A 21486-nucleotide genomic window follows, 5' to 3' on the forward strand; every position below is an offset into this window, starting at 1 on the left:
TACATTATTGATTACATTCCCCAAATTAATTTTCAAAGCCCCGTGGCCATCTTGTGGTTACTGACTGTTTTCCAATCCCCTCACCTTCCCCGGTATCCCCAACCCCCCGCCCATCTAGCAACCCTCAGTTTTTCCTCTTTGTCTCCAAAACTGTTTCTGATTAGTTCATTCACTTATTCTTTTCTTTAGATTCCACATATAAGTGAGATCATATGGTATTTGTCTTTGTCTGTCTGACTTATTTCACTTAACATAATGTTCTCTAGGTCCATCCATGTCGTTGCAAATGGTAAGATTTCTTTCTTTTTTATGGCTGCGTAATACTCCATTGTATAAATGTACCACAGTTTCTTAATCCAGTCGTCTACTGATGGGCATTTTAGCTGTTTCCATGTCTTGGCTATTGTGTATAGTGCTGCAATAAACATAGGAGTGCATAAAGATTTTTGAATTGGAGTTTTTGATTTCTCCGGGTAGATACCTAGGAGTGGAATTGCTGGGTCATAAGGTAGTTCCATTTTCAGATTTTTGAGATACCTCCATACTGTTTTCCATAGTGGCTGCACCAATCTGCAATCCCACCAACAGAGCACAAGCGTTCCCTTTTCTCCACATCCACGCCAGCACTTGTTTGTTGATTTATTGATGATAGCCATTTTGACTGGGGTGAGGTGGTATCTCATTGTGGGTTTTATTTGCATTTCTCTGATGGTTGGTGAGGTTGAGCATTTCTTCATATGTCTGTTTGCCATCTGTATGTCCTTTTTAGAAAAATGTCTCTTCATGTCCTCTGCCCATTTTTTAATTGGGTTGTTTGTGTTTTTGGAGTTCAGTGAGTTTTTTATAAATTTGTGATATTAACCTCTTATCAGATATATCATTGGTAAATATCTTTTCCCATTCAGTAGGGTCCCTTTTTGTTTTATTGATGGTTTCCTTTGCTGTGAAAAAACTTTTTAGTTTGATGTAATCCCACATGTTTATTTTTTCTCTTACTTCCCTTGCGCGAGGAGATATATCAGTAAAGATCTTACTCCGAGTAATGTCTGTGAAGTTTCTTCCTATATTTTCTTCTAGGAATTTTATGGTTTCAGATCTTACATTTAAGTCTTTAAGCCATTTTGAATTTATTTTTGTATATGGTGTAAGGAGGTGGTCCAGCTTTATTTTTTTGCATGTGTCTGTCCAGGTTTCCCAGCACCATTTATTGAATATTTGAAGTAGTTTTAAATCCAATCCCAAAGTTTTCCCATCACCCTGGCTTTCTGGTGTGTGTATGTTCTAGCTTAATTATAAGGCAGTGAACTATTATTTAGTGATTTGGAGAACTCTTCAGGTGTTTGTTTGACATTTGTCAAGCTTTAAATTAAAACTCATGGTGCAGGCTCCTTCTGTTGCTCTGAGTGGTTAATCATAAACATTACTCGTGATGCATGAAGCACTTACTCTGAGATACACCCTTGGTTAAGTGCTTTTCCTGCATAGTCTTATGTAATGCTCATGATGACCTGTGCTGGGATATGAGGGACCCGTGCTGTTCTTACCTCCATTTTACAGGTGAGAAGACAGACTCTCTAGAGCAGTGTTAGGAAATTTCCATGGGCTTATTTGTCCAGAAATGGCACTGCCAGGGCTCCAGTCCTTGTGTATCTTGCTCCAAAACTCTGCCTTTAAACACTATGCCTACTGCTTCTTCTTCCAAAAAACTCTTTTAATCTGGAGCATTCAAAGAGAGTTATTAAACAGGGAATACAAAGTCTTATTTATGGAATCAAACCTCTTGGCTTTATTCAGGTCATCGAACATACTTACAGTACAAATAAAGTTTCAATACCAGTTGTTTATTTTAATGTTACCCATGTTAAATAATTTACTAATCAGATACTCATTTTCTGACATGATGGTTAGTCATATCAGGCTCATTTGATCGCTGTCAAAGATTAAAATACTTTCAAGGTTTTTGTCTGGAAGCAGCCAAGATACAAATGTTTGTAATGACAGCAGTCTGGCCTCAGAATCATGCTGGGAAAACCCGCTAACCCCAATATGCAGGGGCAGTGTGGTGTAGAAGGTCCAATTGGAGCTTTTAGAGTCCGGCAGGTTGGAGTTTGAGCCTTAGTGACCCCGATTGCTGACTCCAAGCTTTCACTTGCTCCTCTGTAAATCTGTAGAAATAATGGTACCTACCATTATGTGAGGTTTAGTTGCAAGGAAAACATGTAGCATTGTTGTGACACGTAGCATGTGATCCATAAATATGGTTGCACCTATTGAAGACTGGGAGAGAAAGGAAATACCTACATGACATATTGGAATCTTAGAACTGAAGCTGTGTATAAGTCACAAAACAATGAGGGAGTTTCATTCATTCATCCACTGACTCTCTCACTCTTTCACTGAAGTCTCCCCTGAATGCTACACATTGAGTTGGGTGCTGGGCACAAAAAGATACACAAGTTACAGAATAAGACACAGTCCCCAGCTGCTCAGACTCTAGACTCTGCTTAATGCCTACTTTAAGGTCTACTAGTGTGTATTTCCTGGAAGACAAGTCATTTTAAATAAGGTATGACAGGTCACATTTGAAGTCTTATGAATGGCATGCATAAGAAAGAAAATCTGCTGTCAGAGGATTGGTGATCCTTGAAGTGTCCTTGAAGAAAATCTCCAGGGAAGGGTTATATTAGGGGTCAGCAGTAGACCCCATGACCTCGCTGTCACACCACAGCTCTAGCGACCGAGGGCAAAGAGGTTTGCAAAGAAAGAACCATGAGCCCATGACCTAAAGAGGTGGTCTCAGAACCAGAAGCAGGATGGAAACAGGAAATAGACCAGGAAGGAGGTTCAAAGAGAGACAGGTTAGGGTAACACGTAAGAGCACAAATTTTAGCATAAGAGAGACCTCCGGGTTTAAATCGTTGGTCAGTTGCTCTAGTTATCCAAGACTGATTTCTCACATCTTAAATAGAGATCTTATAATATTTAGTTTGTAAGTAGTCATGACAATATATTTCGAGTGCCTTTAAATAGTAAGTTCTAATGCATCAGCGTAGTCATCTCTGAGTAACGAGCAGTAACTCAGTTTTCGTATTTGCTTTGAATACTTTGCAGGATTCCTGTGGAGGATAAAAATTGGGATGTATATGTGAAAACATATAGTGATATGGGTTTGTGGAATTAGATGCCACCATCACATGTAATGTTCGCCCCTTCGTGCATGACAGGGAGGGGAGGGTGATTAGCTAGGACTGCCCTGAAATATATAAAGCAGAGTGAAAGGAAAAGCAGCGGGATGTTCCTCTTGGGCCACCCATGTCAATCTCATTCTTTCCCTTCTCCCGGCAGGCATTTTCTCTTTAAGACCTCCTCTGGAAGCACACCCCTGTTTAGCAGCTCTTCTCCGGGATACCCATTGACCTCAGGAACCGTTTACACGCCACCACCCCGCCTGCTGCCCCGGAATACCTTCTCCAGGAAGGCCTTCAAGCTGAAGAAACCCTCCAAATACTGCAGCTGGAAATGTGCTGCCCTGTCCGCCATCGCCGCGGCCCTGCTCCTGGCCATCCTGCTGGCGTATTTCATAGGTAAGTCAGGGCAGCCCGCTCGCCACCCCTGGCTGGGACACGGTGGGGAGAGAGGCCCTCTGTTGTCTGGACAACGTGCTTGTTGGCTCCTGAAAGACGAAATGCGTGATGGATGGGAGTGATTTGTCTCTCCTGAAATCCATTTCGATCTGATGAGTTTCTCCTTCATGATTCTAAATGACATTTGTCAGATGTGAAATTAAGCATCCTGACTGTGTTCTTTCTTGGAGATAAGCTGAAAGTTGCCATTCCTGAAAACCCATCCCTCACTCCCCGAGTAGCCTTCTAGACTACTCTATCCCTGAACTTTCACACGGGTCGGTGTTCTGAAATTCACGTGCATTGGCGAACTTCACCCCAAAACAGAAGAAGAATCGTGGTCAGCATGCCTGGAAATGCCTTGATTTGAAAAAAAGCTAAAGGAGCTAGCTGATTTTCCGAGCTGTGGAACAGAACCAGGATTGAGAACCCTGAGCATCCAGCCAGCTTTTGTACAGAATCAAGTCCCCCAGCCACAGTAGAGCTTGTCCACGTCCCCTCTTTGCCTCTGTCCCTTCAGCCTGAACTCAAATCTCACCACATGTCCCTGAGTCTGAGTCAGGTTCACCTCCCCAGCCAGCTGTCCATCTGGGAACTCAGGGCTTTACTTAGGGTAGCAGACTGGTGACACTGCTGGGGTGTCATTCTTCCCATGCCAAGGATGCTGGTTTGCATTCTTGGGCTGCAGCCCAACCATGGAACGCAGCAAATGCCCAGAGCTTAGGGGCAGGGTGCCACATGCATATGAGCACCCTGAGCTGGACACAAAACCTGTTCTCAGCTCCTGGCTCCAACCGAGAGCCCCAGGGCTGCTGCTCTGTCAGCTGGGCTCGCCAATGCAGCTCTCCTGGCCCAGACAGAGGCCACAGTGACATTTGTTCAAGTTTATTTGAAACACTTGATGGTTCTGGCTTGGTTTCAGGGTAGCTATGATAGGCTTCCCCAGTTTGTCTGTGCCATGTTGCAAAGCTAACCTATAAAACACCAGCAAAAAGAGGCCAACTCCAAAACAGTTCTTAACACTCATGTTGAAACCCCTCCCATATAAGGGGAAAAAAAGGAAGACAACCCTGATTATTCTGGCTTTGCCCCTTCTCCTAACATAAGGCCTCCCTGCTCCCTCAGGAGTGGGGGCTCACACATTTCCTTCAACCTCAGGTGGCCAGCATGGTAACTGCCAGAGAAGGACTGGTCCCCGAGTTCCCAGACCGTTCTATCCAAGCTGGCCTGATGGCAAGGGAGGGTGACCACGTGCCCCCAGAGATCTGCAGCCCTGCCCAAGGCAGACCAGTACTAGCCAAAAGCTGATGGGACATTTTCACTCTCTCCCATGATATTGTTGTTCTCCTCTTCGTATGAAAAAAGTTTACATCTGTTACCAGTTGCATCTCTCAGGAATGCCCTCCAAAAGTGAGCAAATTTGACACTCCAGAGGAAGGCACCATGTTTACCTGGGACTTTGCCTGCAAACACCTTTGTGCTGTCAACCCCAGCTCTACATGGGGACTAAGGTCTGACATCCACGTACCCCTGAGTTAAAGTCATGTCTGCTTCTCACTTACCTCTCGAAGGATGGAGTAATGGGTTGACTTGAGGATGAGGGAAGGGATTCTGTTGCACCCTCAATCAGTTGAGTAGAATTTCTTGTGTCAATAAGTGTAGTTTTGTGCGCCTCCCCAAATCGTTGGGGGCTCAGTAGAAGCAAATTGAATTGCCTTGGGTTGCCTTCTGGGTCTTTGCCTGATTTGGCTTTGTGTCAGAAACTTCAGAAAGGGTCCATGAGCTTACTTCTCAGGCTTAATGTTCTGCTGGGCCAGTGGGCACCATGGAAGCCCAGATATAGAAATTGAGGCACTGTTGGCCTCTGCCAATACCTTCCCCAGAGTACCTCCTACTCCACTGCAGGAGAGAGATAGATGGCTACTGCCTGATTTATTGAGCTTGATAGTTAAAATAGAATAGCTTTCTGTAGGGCGATCATATAAATGGGAAACAGTATAGTGAGAGTTTAACGTTTTAATCGGGCGTGTAACTTTGTAAATGATGGATTAGGAAACATTTATCCTCAGTCTGGAGGCTGCTGGAAGCTGGACCTGAGCATCTTAAGATGGTTTATTAGATTATAATCCATCATTTCCTATTATGTATGCTTTTGGTAAGATTATGCTTTGACCCTGGAGTATTGAAGAATAGTTTATGACTCAAAATGCGTGATGGAATGAGCTAATTTACGGCAGTAATGGCAGTGAGCACAGAGCTACAAGGCTACTCTCGGCTACTCTCCAAAGGTCATGACAGGTCTGCAAGCGTGGCGATGGGTCAAGATCTTGAGTGCTGACCTTGACCCCCGTGATCCCTTTCTCCGTAGTCTTGACAAAGTGTTTTCCTTCTGAGTCTCTGTTTCCTAAGTAAAACATGGGAGCATGATGGTTATTTATGTGCAGAAACTCTGAAGTATGGTGAGGATTAATTAATGCGTATAAATCACTTTGAAGATGAAACGCAGTATATTATTAATTACAGAGCTGCAGGGGCATCAACAGTGCATTGCAAACACAGAGAAAAGTGCTTTGGGGAGTAACGATTGGTTGTGCCTATGTAGAAACAAGCCATAAGGGTAGGACCGAAGGGCAAGATAAAAACCAAAGCCCTCCTGTTAAGGAGACCGGAGTGTTTAAGACCTGAGCCCATTCTGTTTCATATGTGACAGGTCTTCAAACTGAAACATCAACCCTAGGATGTTTATGGACAGGTACTGGGTCCAGGCCTGCCGGAACAGTGACAAATAGATCAAATTATCTTCCGTGCATGTTGAAACCCATCGAGAGGACACTTTCCACAAATGAGTAACCTGGAGCCGTTCGGCCCCACAACAGGCTCTCCCGTAGACCCAGCATGTGTGTTAGTGTCAAAGTGTGTCTCTTGCAAACTCAGAGAAGCAGGCCTTTGCCAACTCTGGGAAAATCCACCAGGTCCTGTTCACACAGCTGGGGCCCACAGCCTTTTATGATATACTCTTCCATCAGATTCTTCCTATGCCAAGTTCTCCCCATGTAAAAACATCCTGGGAGAAATGCCTCTAAGAAGCTTCGTGAACCATTAGGGGACCATTTGGGGCATCAGTCGGCCCCTGGCCCAGATGGTTCCTCGGGAAAACTGGTTTAGGAGAATTTGGCTGTGAAACAAATGCAAGAGAGCTTCCCTCTTAAGAAGTCACCTTACATCCTGGGGCCGCTCAAGGACTTTCGTTGCCTGCAACACCAGACATCCCCCCAGATCCCTAAGGTTCTGAATCATGTCACGGTCGTAGAGTTTCTCACTTGCTTTATGCCAGCTACATTGTGTTTTTATCTTCATCGTGCAATAACTGATTAGAAACTTCTATTTGAACTGGAAGCTTTTGCATTGAAAGCATGTTTATATAATTATTAAATTTGAGCCATACCCCCAGTCCCCAACATACTGTAGCAGAAAATAAAATTGGCAGATTACACTCACTTGACAAGAATTGATGCTGAGGCCCAGAAAATCCAAAGTCATGTGGCTAGTTAGTTGCAGAGCTAAGACTAGGCCCTGGGTCTGCTGATTTGTAATCTAGCATCTTTCCCTTGACTATTCTCTCCTACTAAAGATTACAGTTAGCCGTATTTTCCAAATACTATGTGAAACCCAAATGGTCGTTTTTGCAGCATGAGTTCACCTTTTCTAATTCTGTCCTCATTAGTAAGGGAGGGTAATTGGTTTCTCTCCTCCCTGAATCATCTTCTAACACAGTGGACAGAAACCCTATCTCCTCCTCAGCTCCTGACCTGCTTTCCCAAATACCTTCTGTTACAGAGGTCAGCACAGTTTTTCGGTAAAAAGCAAGATAGTAAATGTTTTGGGTTTTGTGGGCCATGCAGTCTCTGTCACAACCAATCCTTGTAAAGCAAAAGCAGCCATAGAGATTTGTAAACAAATGGGAATAATTGTGTTCCAGGAGACTTTAATTATGGACACTGAAATTTGAATTTTATGTACTTTTCATGTGTCCTTTTGGGGTTTTTTTAAACCAGATTTAAAATGTAAAGCTATCCTTAGCTCATGTGCTGTTAAATATACATACACACACACACAAAAGAAAGAAAGAAAAAAAAAAAACAGGTGACAGACTGGATTTGGCCCCCAGGCCACAGTTTGCCAACCCTTGTCTGATTGTATTACTGTTCTTTTCCTAAAATTACCTTTTCAGAGTGTTTCCACATTTGTGTGTGTGTGTGTGTGTGTGTGTGTGTGTGTGTATAAAGATGGAAACATATATATATATATGGTTTTCAAACTAGCTATGAATCCAACCACCTGTCCATTGTACACAGAGCAGTGATGGACATTTTCTGACACTGCTGTCCCCTTTCATAGTGAATAATTACATCTGACTTTCTGACCCAAACTTCAAACCAGAAAAAGCAAGCCGCTTTTCCCTTTAGTTAAAAATAGTCTGTAGGATCAAAATTTCCATCTGAACAGACTGCTTTAAACGGTGCTGCAACTCATGGATGGAGTAGAACTGCCTAGCAGTTTTGCTACATTCTCACTAGTCCTCAATCTTCAGTCACTCCAGGTCCCTCTGCAAAACCATTGCCTGTTTTTAAAAATTACTCAGGGCCCGATGCCTTCTTTGCTGAAGGTTCCCAGCAGGTGGTGACAGTGCTGAGCCATTGAATGACATCATTGCTTTCTTGTCCTAGGTTAATGGTGGTTAGATCTAGTTTCCTTAGAATGCACCAGAGTTTTTGCACAGCTCCCTCACGTCAAGGAGGAAAGATGCTTGTTGGGTATGACTTTGGTATTTAAATCCAGATAATCCTAGAAATTCTAAGGTGAGAGTCAAAGCACCAGTTCAGTATGCCACTGGCCTCAGCCTGTTACCCCAAGTTAAAAACTATATGTAATGGACATTGAGTGTCTGTCAAAAATTCCTTGAATGGTTGGGAAGGGGGTGAGGACAGAGAGAAAGATAAGAGCATTTATGTCATCCTATGTTAGCTGTTACCTCTTCAGATCTCTGCCAAACTAAAATACGTATATATATTAGAAAGTCACCTTATCTTTTTTAACTACAGTAATTCCTGCCAAATATGAAATAGTATGTTTTAAGTCAGCTGCTCAGCTCTCTGCCTTCTGCCACTCTTATTTCGATCTGGGAAGAACACGGGCCATCAACATGTCAGGATGTTAAACGTGGGGTAATTTGGGGTGCTTTCAGTTTCTTTTGAAAACAATGAGAGATTTATTCTATGGAAACCAAAAGCCTACAATGTGTTTAAAGTTGCTACACTTGAAAATTGATATGTTGAGACTTATGCTAATGACTCCTGCATTCTCAACTGCCATTTTGTGTATTCCCATCTCACGGAACAGAGAAGGTTTGGGGAAAACATAAAGAAAGTGGCAGGAAATGCAAAGAACAGTGCACGTACCTGGCATTTTTTGTGAGGACTCAGCCTCGGAGCAATATTGGTCCTCTCTCAAAGTCACTCACTGCTCATTGACTATTCAGAGAGACGCTAACTCTCTCCCTCCCATATGAATCCCAAATCATATGTTTACCTCCCATTCTCTAAAGGGCAAAATCCTGATGATTACATCTGAACAGTCTGGCAAATAACATTTCCACCCAACTCCCTGGACCTGAATGATCAAACCCTGTAGTTAGCTACACACAAAAAATGAGAACTGCCCACAAGTAAGTCAAGGGGCCAGTCATGTTACCTGTTGGGATGTTAGTGACAGAGTTTTTAGCTAATAGATATGCTAATGTGCTCTTAACCAGATAATAAAGTCCTGTCAGTGCTTACACACCGCTGAGTGTTTGGTAGTGGGACTGCCATTTCATAATTGTATCCCTGATTTCAAAGGGTCTGTCAATTTCCAGAAAGTAAATTAAGTCATTAGGTAGGACTCCGTCACCTAGCAGCCATGTGGCAACATTTGTGTCTCCTATTTGAGACTCAGAGAAGATGAGTTCCTCTCCTGAGCTGAGGTGCCTGTGCTTTTCCATCTGAGATGTCTGTCAGATAGCAAGGTAGTCGGCCAATAACAGAGCTTTCCCACCTTCTGGGCAAACTCAGTGGATGGGAATGAGGAAGCAGCTTTGGGTCCTGACTTTGTAGAGCATCTCAATGCAAAAACCAGGCTAGGGTGAGTATATGACTACAGCTCCACGTTCCTCCAGGACCACAGTAAGGAAACAGGTACTGGTGTCGTCTGCCAGCCGCGACTGGGCCTGGTGAATGAGGCGGTGAATGTTCACCGCCTGTCTTGCCCTTGAATCAGCAGTTAGGCCTCCCCTGGACTTTCTCTGTGTCAGTTATCTCTCTAGCAGTCATCAGTCCAGAAGCAGCATAGGGGATGCCGTGACATTATTGTCGCCCTCTCCACACACGCTGTTTATTTAACTGGATCACTTAGGGTGGTCACCAAGTCCACAGATCCCCATTTCCTAAGTCTTTCATTTGTTCATTTGTTTGTACTTGTTTCAGGATTTAGGATTTGGGGTACAACTTTGAATGTACTGTAAATAAGTTTTGCTCTGTGTTTCACCTATACCAAAATTGCAGAAGTGCTTGCCTTGCTGTGGTGATTAGAAAAGCAGCTTGATGTATTGGAAAGCACATGCGTGGGCTTTAGTGTCAGAGAGGTTCAAATTCTGATATGTGTACTTAAAAGCCATGTGACTGTCGGCTTGCTGTTTCATCTCCCTGCATCTAAGTTTTCTCATCCAAAAAAATGGGGGAAATTCCTACCTGGTAAAGAAGGTTCAAGCACTCACTGAAATGATACATGGACACAACTTTTCTTCAAATCCAATATGTCATCGTATATGGGAAGTGTCATTATTGCATGCATCCCCAAGGGGAGAAAAGGTTACCGGTTAAAATATGGCATGATTTCTTAGTACCTACAATTTTTATTTTGTATTTTGGGAAAGAGGTAGGCATAAACCACTTGGATTGATGTACAATCATGTGAATAGATGGATCCACAGTCACACCTGTCTCAATTGTAATACCCTGTTTCCCCGAAAATAAGACCTAGCCAGACAATAAGCTCTAATGCGTCTGTTAGAGCAAAAATTAATTAAGACCCCGTCTTATTTTACTATAAGTAAAATTTATAGTAAAATAAGACCAGGTCTTTATAATATAATATAATATAACATAACATAACATAACATAACATAACATAACATAACATAATTAATATAGTATAATATAATACTGGGACTTATATTAATTTTTGCTCCAAAAGACGCATTAGAGCTGATTGTCTGGCTAGGTCTTATTTTCCAGTAAACATGGTAACACCAATTAAGAGGTGCATTCTGATTTCAGAGATGTGAAAATGTGAAAAAATCCAAGTCTTCGTATCAATGAGATATGGTGGTACGTAGCACATGATAACATGATAACCTAAAAAATAAAAGGCCAGAGTGAGGGGCAGCAAGCATTTATTTGAGATCAAAAAAGAATAGCCATTCAGGAAACACTGATTCAGGCAGAAACCTAAACAGTGTCCGATTAGGAGACAAAGGCAATGGTATTTATGAGAACAATCACATCAATAGAAGGAAGACATTTCTATAGGTGTAGATAAGCTAACATAGTGACACTAATTTGAAACAATGTTTTCAATTTTTTAGTCCGGTAGTCATCAGTCCAGTAGCCCTAATGTCTGCTTTCTTGTTATCCTTGCAAACAGTTTTTGGGACACAATATTGCTTGAGGCCAAAGGTTATGCTGCCCTATTTTAACATTCCAAAGGTTTGAGGCATGCGACATACAAGGCGGTTCCTCTGGGAGGGCAGCTCAGGCTCCATTTTAAAGTGGCTCTCTGTATAGTATTTTTCACACACTATGGAAGTTCAACTAACTGGAGTTACTGTGATTATAGTGTTGGCTGCCACACTCCTAGGCCAGGTTCAGTGAGAAGCATAAACCAGGTTCTTGGGTCGTTGTATTCCCCAGAACAGTGCCTCGCACCTCGTAAGCAATCACTAAATATTTGTTGAACTAATGAATGCTGATTAGGGTTAGGGCTGAGTTGGACCGTGTGTAGATGGCATTATTAAGTACCCAGAATCCCTGACCCCTAGTTTCACTTGTTCCCCTCACGTAAAGGGAAGTCTCTGGTTCCCTGATGTTGTAATTGCCTCTGTTCCCAAATTGCATTTCCAAGTTAGAAAGCATTTAGGCAAAGGAACAGTTGGGGGGGGGGGCTGTGTAAGCACCACATTTCAGCCCTCTAGCAGGAATCTGTGCTTCCCTGAAATCGAGAGAGCTAGCTGAGTGAAACTGGGAAGTGTTTGTGTCTGGCATACGGCCACCATTTGGCACTCACATTACAAAAGTGTAGCAGGATTTAGTTGGAGTTCAAGGTGAAGAAGCAAATAATGGCATAAATCTGAAAGTCTGTTGGCTGCTTCTCTGTAAATGAGGATGTGCTAAGAAGTGAAAGCAATTGCAACAAGGCACCAAGTAGAGAAAGGAACTATTATATGGTGAATTAGGTCTGTGTACACAAGCCATACAGAACCTTTTGTGTTCTGCGGTACCCAGCTTAGCTTTGTAGCTTCACACAACAGAAACTTGACCTAAAAACAAACTTTTCAAACATTCGTATTTCTCTTAAGGTCACCTTAAACCAGACTTATTGTGTCCTTCATTGAAAACTCCTTTATAGAAAATTTATATTTTGGGTGTTAAGAATAGATATCCAGAATTTTTGCCTGAGCCCTTTTCTCATCAAATAAATCATTTATTAAATTGATGTCTCATAATCAGATCCTCTGAATTAGGAGAGTAAATGGTCCATCAACTATATTAACATATTTAACATTACCATATAAAAGAAGATAATGCATTGCATGTCCCACTAATTTCATTTGTAATATTTTCAACTTCTAGCATTAAGTATGTAAATATTAGAATGTGTCAGAAAGTATAACAATACTCAGCTACATGTTGATAAGAAAAGAGCTTTGCCAAAGAAAATATTGTCCTTCATTCTTGGAAAGAGAAAGGAATTGATAAACATACGTAATATGTATCATCTTTGAAAGGCTTTTGTTTCCTAAAAACTAAAGCCAGGGATGCGAAGGGAAGATCAGCTTTGCCTCCAGTCTGCATTTCTTTCATCATGACTTTCCTCACAGCTATTAGGGAAGGCCCTTCTCTTGGGATGGGTTTTCAGTGGAGTTAGGTCATTTGTGAGAAGATTTGTGCAAACATGTTAGGTCCTCCTCTAGGGACTCTGATCTTTATAAAAGAAAGGCATATTACCTTGCTTTTGCCTTCTCAGTCATGATGCAATTCTATGAGTTTCCTTTCTTATATTACCCTGTGAGCATTTTAGAGGCACAGTAATGAAGTTTGCATTAGACTTGCTTATGTTCCACAGGGAAAGAGAGGGTGGCAGTGTGTCAAATGCATTCTGTTCTTCAGGCCATGATAAACAAGGTGACATCTTTCAAGAAAGTTCAGTGAATTAAATGCATTTTTCAAAACTGGTTTTAAGGCTACTTCATGGCCCAAATTTTACAAACACAGACTTCTGGGCATTAGCTAAGTTAAAATACATGTGTTTAAACTTTCCTTTAATAAGATTTGTAGCCTTCCTGAATCTCGAGAGAATTGTGGGTTAAAGACTCTTTTCTCCATAAAAAAAGAAAAAAAAATCTTGTAACGTTGTATATTAATTTTACATATTACTAATTTAACATTTATTGAATTTATCATATTAATTTTAGGTTTTTTCCAATGGGCAAGAAACTGTATTTAAGTATGCGATTGGCCAGTCACATTTTATGCTGGAATCTGCTGACCAGTCTCAGAATCTAGGACATTTCTACTTTAAATTTTTTCCTCGACCTAGAGTCTAACAAACAACCCCATAAAATAGTATAGTTAATAGGAAAGCACAGAGTGCCTGGGTAAATTATGTTTGCAACAAACAACCTGTGCCATGATGTTAATCAGGCTCACATAACTGTGATAGAAGGTGTCTGGCTTCCATTTTTCCCAGATCTGTCAGGAAACAGAACCTTTTATATTTAAGAGCTTTTTATTAACTCATCTGTATGAATCAATGGTCAGCCATCAATTTTTTGTCCTTAGAAATGTGGAGTGTTCTAACCATTATACAATAAGAAATCGAGGAGATATGTGTCTATTTTTATCCAATCTGTTTTTGTCAAATGAAAGACATTATCTTCTCCTGAAGGTACTTTTAAGAACTGTAAAGCTTCTAAACCAAGGAGCTTATACTTCTTGGGACCACAGCAATGAAGAGTGAAGAACCAAAGAAAGAAGAATAAATACTAAGAATAAATTAAGACGAGAAATAAGAAAAAGGCATACAAAGCTGTAAATACAATAATTAGAAACATTAGCTAGCCACACAAACTATGAAATGCCATATATCAAGCAGGATAAAACATGGAACCATTAGAAGACACAAGTATGAAAAAAAAATGCTGAAAAAAATGACCCCCGCATACCAAAATACACATAATCTTCCGCACAATTTCCTGAACCCGTTAAGTCCAGCCAAGGTAACGAGATGTAAAACAATCCTTGAGAATTGCTTGGAGGTGCTGTTTCACCACCTCATCCTACATCATTAAGCTTCTGGTTCCCTCATGAGCTATGTAGATAAATAACAGTGGACAGCTCAACATTTATCCAAATAAACCAGAAAGCTACCATGATAAAGGAAATTGAATTTATAGACACGGCAGGCTCTTGCCTAATAGATGAGAGTAATGTGTCTAATGTTGAACATCAATCTATATTTCAAATAAAGTGAGTAAGTGGAGGGGGGGGACTCTCAAACTACCTCCTCCTATAAAATTATTTCTCACTAAGGTTGGTTTATCTTCTGTTGTGTCTAATTAATATCCCTGTAGTTCTACTACAATCTTTGCTACTGAAAATGATGTAAGAGATGGAAAGAATGAATGTATGTGTTGGTTCCCAGGAGAGCACTGAAAGCTGAGGGTTAGAAATCACTTTTTGTCTTCAGAGGTGTTGTCCTTGGAACGACCCTTGATGCCAAGGAGCCAGTGTTTTTGCTTTTTAATCAAGCAAAGGCATTCTCTAGAGTCTTTCTTGCAATCTTGATCAAAAACCAACATGAGGGAGGGAAATATTTTATACCAGACCCCTTCTCTGCCTTATTTTTGCATCACTCCATGGAGTAAAGGAAGGTCCAGTGGTGATATTTGAGATTACCCTACAATTTTAGCTCCCAGTCAAATTCAGGGATTTATGAACTCCTAGCATTTAGGAAAGTTTCCTAATTCCTAATCAGGCAAGTCTAAGTCTAGGATGGGACATGGATATTCCCAGACTAATGGGAACTCTACTTACCCAAGTGTTCTTGGGGGGGGAGGCGGGGAGAGATACAATGAAGAGGAGGGAAGGGAGGTCAGCCCCCCTATTTGGCATGTGTGTAACTGGTACCCACACACACCACTACTATCATAGCCTCTGTCCCAATTCTGGTAAGGGACATTTTTTAATATGTGCACATTTTTTAAAAAAGATTTTATTGGGGAAGGGGAACAGGACTTTATTGGGGAGCAGTGTGTACTTCCAGGTCTTTTTCCAAGTCAAGTTGTTGTCCTTTCAATCTTAGTTGTGGAGGGTGCTGTTCAGCTTCAAGTTGTTGTCCTTTCAGTCTTAGTTGTGGAGGGTGCAGCTCAGCTCCAGGTCCAGTTGCCGTTGCTAGTTGCAGAGGGCACAGCCCACCATCTCTTGCGGGAGTCTAACCGGAAACCTTGTGGTTGAGAGTACGCACTCCAACTAATTGAGCCATCCGGGAGCTCAGCGGCAGCTCAGGTCAAGGTGCCGTGTTCAATCTTAGTTGCAGGGGGTGCAACCCACCATCCCTTGTGGGAGTCGAGGAATCGAATCGGCAACCTTGTGGTTGAGAGCCCACTGGCCCATGTGGGAATCGAACCGGCAGCCTTCAGAGTTAGGAGCATTGAGCTCCAACTGCCTGAGCCACCGGGCCGGCCCAATATGTGCACATTTTAATGAAATGTTTTGACAGATCAATTTGGTCTGACTTTAAGGAAACCAACGTCCTGTCCTGTTTCCAGTTCAATCTTTCACAATGTTTGTTTGCATTTGCATGGATAGGGATGTCACCATTTCTTTCCCCTCCTCTCCTCTACACATTTCACCTTTAAGTATCCTGGGGGGAAAGTCCAGATTTATCTTGCTCCATCAAGTTTAACTTTTTAAAACGAAAATATCTACATTACAGTTAATTTAATCTCAGGCTTTCAAAAATGTTAATGGTCTGCCGATCTTTTCCCCAACTCTCTTCCCCCCCATTCCCTCACCTCCACTTTAGCTCTGTAGGTGGAGGTCATTGGGGTGAACATGCTGCCTAAGGACTCATGCTCTCGGCCCTGTCTGGGAGGAAATATCTCTATTTCTTTTGTAAGGATGCTAGGTGCTGATTGCATGGTGTTTTGTTCTTCTCTTCAAAACTGACAAGAATTAAGCCTTTTGGAAAGGTCAGCTGACCCAGCAGTGAGATCCGTATTGTAGTGAAATACTGATGGCTTGTTTTAATGTCAGAGGCAAATTGGAGAGTGGACCCAACTGAAATATCTATGACTAAATTTATCCCGAAGGAAGAAAAAGAATTGTCTGTCATGTTTGTATGACTAAGGGATTTATTAAACAGGCTGTGTACCGCACCCAGGGAGAAGGCTGTCAAAACATGAAGAAGAAGGAAAAAAAAATAGATCACAGGAAAGCCAAGCCAGAGCTCTTCTCATAATTGCATGTCTGAGTACCTTGCTAATTTTGCCCACGCCCTTCGTAATTCTTTCTTCGTCACACCCTACTGCGGCCTTACCCCTAACCCCAAATTTTATTATGCCTGTGTCTCCTACAGTTATCACAAAACAACAAAACAAAACAAACAAACACAAAACCCAACTAATTGAGAGGATACTCAGAGTGAACTGAATGGGCACTTAGTTTGTTGCCACAGCATTTAAAACTCACTTAGCCCAAAGGATATACACCCGGGGGTTTCCTTGGAAGGGCTCATCTGGACTCTCTCTTGGTGGAAATGTAGAGAGAGATCCCAGACATGAAAACTAACTATGTGTGAATTTCAGAAAAATAGGATTCTTATATTGTGCGAATGTTATCAAATTTGGCTGATGTCCATTCATGAGATAGGCCACGTGGCAGGCAGACCCTAATGGCAAAAAATGTTTTTTGTGCAGAGGAGGGAAAAAAAAAAAGTTAAATACCACAAAAGAAAGCAAGCATGCACAAGAGAGAGAAAAAAATATGGGAAGGCATTCCCTTGAGTAACTGTAGTACATATGGTACATATATATTTCTGGGAATATAAAGGGAGAAGGAGGCCAAAGAAATAGCTAAAGAGAATTACAGTTTCCACTGGCTTCTATAGAAGAAAGGACCACATGCTCACCACTGGCCTAATGAATACATGGAAGCTCAAGCTTCATGGTCAGTTCAGATAATCCTGACTTAGATTAAGCTAGTCCTTATTTTTTCACTCGATGATGAGGCTACAGTTTTAACCCATCTGTTCGTAGCCCCATTCCCGACATCCTACGAGACTGTCCATTTATCTTCGAAAGCCAAAGAACAGAGCATGGTGTGAGAGGGTGATGTAAAGTGGGTGGCCCAGGAAAGATTACTGGAATGCTGCATGGGGAGAGTTAACATCTCCACCCCGAACCAGAATCGTGGTAGAGTCTGCAGGTTCTGCGGGGCACCGTGGTGTCTTGACTGACAGTTTTCCACATATGCATAAAGGTTCTCTGCGTAGCAAAGAATTTTGATTTGGGGCTTTAATGCCTTTGAAAGTGCATCAAGAGTAACACTGACATGCTTTCACCGTAGCCTTGGAATCCTAAAATAAATAATAGAAAAATTGCGATTTAAAATGTAATTCCAAATACTAACTGGGCCCCGCTGCCTAGATGAGTAATAAGCTTCAATAAATGTGTGACAGGCACAAGGCTCTTCAGTATGAAGAGTAGTGAGGCCTCAGAAATAGAAATAGGTTTTTCATTACGTGAGGGATTATGTTCAGCCTGACTGTGGAGCCCGTCCCCAGGGCCACAGCTGCTTCTTCTCCCACGGTCATATTAACCGGTAATAGTAAAAAGGGCCCGGGCAGCCTGAAACGGCGGTTTGTTTTAGGGAAGGGAGAAAGGTCTGCCTCTCCTGCTTAAATCAGGATTATCGTTGTTTACCTCACACTTTCTCTTAAACTTCTATTCATCTGTGCTAATGAGCTGCAATTTGAGTTGGGTTCCACCTGGGTGCCTGCTAAACCCTGTGAGAAAGCCAGGAATGGAGAGATGGGCAGGGTTTGGGTGGGTGGTTACTGTTTTATTTTTATCCAGGTATGCTCACCAATACATATATTTCCTTTTGGACATCACACAAAGTTTTATTCTTTAATTTCAAGCAAACTCAGCTTTTCATTTGAGATTTGCCTAATACAGGAAGTCAAAAGTCAGCACGTTCACTCCAGGCCTCCCTTCCTCTCAAGGCTGAGACGTGTAGTTGAGAAACTCTTTGAACCCACACTGCCTCTTGGTGGCCAAGGAGACTGTGGGGTCTCCAAAGATTAGTTTCAGTAGGGATTTGAGAAAGGTTCGGGGACTCAAGTGTTGAAGAGCACCGACAATGAGGAGAGTTGACTACCAATTTTGAGACAGGTTTTCTTTTTCACACATTGTCAACACAGAATTCCCTGTCTCCATTCCTTCTAGACCCAAACAAGGACTCACTGAAACGTTATACTTTCAGCGGTATTGTTCACCTGGATCAGGAAACCTGATTTGTTATTATAACATAACAGCTCCTTGTTTCCAGGTTGGCTGGGCACCGAAGAAGTTTAATGTAGAAAGCCCTGGCTTTGGTTTAGAAAGCTAGGTTCAGATCTCAACCCTTGCTGAGTACTTTCAGGAAAGGTGAACCAGTGTCCGGAGTCTCATTTTTCTCAACTGTAAGAAATAGTTGATAACAGTGATGATGATGATGATGATGATGATGATGATGATACCTTTTCATAGTCTTTCTGTGTAAACTTGAAAATAGGTATTGATATTTTTTATTATTGTCACTCTTTGTGTAGGGTTTCCAGGTGGGAATTCCCACAGTTCTCAGGAATTGTTTTCACTTTCCTGTTCCCGAATACCAAGATATAAACACTTTTCTGTTCTCCATGATGATTCGCTTCCACAAAGTGACGGCCGATACTACCAACCACCTGGGTTCAAGAAGCCGATTTTCTCTATTTCCTTACCAACTTTTTTCAGGATTCGGGAACGGAAAAGTGAAAAAATTCCCGAGAATGGATGGGAATTCCCTCACAGAAACCGTAGTGATAAATAGGAAAAATATCCAAGAGATATATTGTGAGTAGTACGTTTATTTCCCATTGTGGGTATTACTGGGTTCAAGGAGACAATTTTCCCGATTTCCTGACCAACTTTTCTCGGGATGTGGGAACGGGAAAGCGAAAAAAACTCCTGAGAACGGGCGGGAATTCCCACCTAAAAATCCTACTCTTTGTGTACGCATTCAAGAGCAGGCGCCCACAGACGCTCAGCTGCAGTTCAGGAGTTGGGCTATTGAAAGTAGGAACCCCCAAGTTGAGGATGACGGGGTGGAGGAAGTTTCAGGCTGACCCAGTCCTGGGAGGGTGGAAAGACATTGAACTAGGAATGGGCATTCCAGACACAGGGACACACAGCAGGGGAGGGGAGGCTGAATTCAGAAGCTGTGGTGAGGAGGAAATAAGGAGCTTAGCCAGTGAGGAGAAGGATGCCTGCTGAAGAGTGATGGAAAAACAGTGGGTGGGGTACGGCAGGAGCAGAAAATAGACGGCCTAGTAATAATCTGACGGGAGGTTTAATTCGATTAATTTGGCAATAGGGAGGTGCTTTAAGTTCATAAACGGGAGTGCAATATGACAAAATCATGACATGACATCATGTCAATTGCCTAGTAGATGCTTTATAAGTATTTATTTGCTAATTAATTGAGGGTGCGGGATAGACTGGTAAAGGGGAATGGAGATACCATGTTTCCCCGAAAATACGATGTAACTGGAAGATAAGCCCTAGCATGATTTTTCGGGATGACATCCCCCGAACATAAGCCCACTGTGTCTTTTGGTGCAAAAATTGTTATAAAACCCGGTCTTATTTTCAGGGAAACATGGTAAGGAGACCTTCCAAAAGGCTCAGACAATAGTCAGTGGGTGTGTGAGTTGGTTAGAGCCCAGATTAGAGAAACAGAGTGAATCTGTGAGGGATTTCTTCCAAAGATTAAAAGACAGATTTGTGATAGAAGCTGTCTGGTGTTGACTGTGGAGATGAAGAAGCCAGAAACATCTAGTATGCCCTTCAGCTTTCTACCTTGGGTCACTAGGAGGAATGTTGTCGGGAATGGTGAAACTGAAAAATTAAAAATTAACTCATCATCTTAAATCAGTACTCACTTTTCTAAAACCATGGTTGGCCAAAACATTTTTATTGGTGTGTAAATTCTACCAGGGCTGGTAAGAAGCCACTTTTTTTTTAATGCACTCAGAAAATCTCTGTGTGCAGTTTCTTTATTATGAGAGGGCCCTTTGATCCAATAAAACCTACCAAGACCCCTTCTGAGGCATTCACTTTGGATTTTGTATAAAAGTCTGTGGAGAAAAAGAAGAGAGAAATTGGGTTACCACTAAACTCTGAAAGGCTAACAAAATTCCTCCATCCAATAGTGCTGATATGTAGTGCAAATTTTGTGAACCAAAAAAAGGGATCAGGATATACGTTGAAACTCCACATACCCATTTATAAATAAGAGAAACACGCTCCAGGTCTGGAAGGCACTTGCCTTACAAATGCAGAATGTGGTCCTGGGAGTTGGGACCATCGCCCTTTTTGATTTGGGGGCAGTGAAGCTTACAAATGAAAATCTTCAAAGAAGAAAACTTGCCTTTTGATCAGCTGGTTAGAGGCAGGTTGGAAATTATGATAAATCTGCTACATATTCACTGTATGTGCAGGTTTAAACTCTAATGCAGCTGCCTGTGTCTCTGCAAATGAGGCTGACTCACTGTACCCAGGCTGAAGGGTGAGATGGATGACGTTGGTTATGGGTTTATGGATCCGGGCAGAGAGGGCCAGACATCAGGGACCGAGCCTTTGCCCTCCTCCCCCGCCCTCTCTCTGCACCACACTGAAGTCTCGATTTATTTTCTATGCTTTAACATTTGACTGAAGTGCATGAAATACCCTCTCAGATGCTAAGCGCCCAAAGTAAAGCATAAAACAACATGCTTACCTGGGGAATTTTAGAATTAGCTTCCAAACTAACCAAGATAATTTAGGCCCCCAAGGCATTTTAGTTTGCATTATATAGATTGTCTGTGTGGATGATCCTAAATTTAGTAAATAATTATGCCTCTGTGCTCTTTTTTATCTTTTATCCTTTTCCCAGTTCTTTTAGTCTCTTTTCTGCTAGAGGGGAACAGGTGATAAGACTTGGCCATGAAGCCAGACGTCCCATTTCTGTCCAGTGTTTGACTCTATGCCATGGTTCTGGTCTTTAGGGAATCCTAAATCAGTAACCGTTTCCAAGCTCAGTTGGCTTAAAAATGATGTCAGACCCTTGCCTTCTCCCCTTCACCCCACGAGAGAGGCAATACCGTGATACTGTGATACCCTGAAGTCTGAACTCCTCCTGCAGCCTCCCCACGCTGCCACGAGAGAGAAGTTCCATGAAGTGGATATAATGTCCTATATGATAATTAA

At 42.1% G+C, this 21486-nt stretch overlaps 1 protein-coding gene across 12 annotated transcripts in view; it reads left to right on the forward strand.

Moving 5' to 3' along the window:
* Nucleotides 1-21486, forward strand: part of TENM2 (teneurin transmembrane protein 2) — a 1145520-nt gene that overhangs the window by 899035 nt on the left and 224999 nt on the right. For all 12 annotated transcript variants that reach the window (XM_081034975.1, XM_081034979.1, XM_081034980.1 and 9 more), the window contains one exon: nt 3346-3584. In XM_081034975.1, the coding sequence (XP_080891101.1) occupies nt 3346-3584 (239 nt within the window). The remainder of the gene's footprint in view (nt 1-3345; nt 3585-21486) is intronic.

This window comes from Rhinolophus hipposideros, assembly GCF_964194185.1.
Source record: "Rhinolophus hipposideros genome assembly, chromosome: 23".
Taxonomy (NCBI): domain Eukaryota; kingdom Metazoa; phylum Chordata; class Mammalia; order Chiroptera; family Rhinolophidae; genus Rhinolophus; species Rhinolophus hipposideros.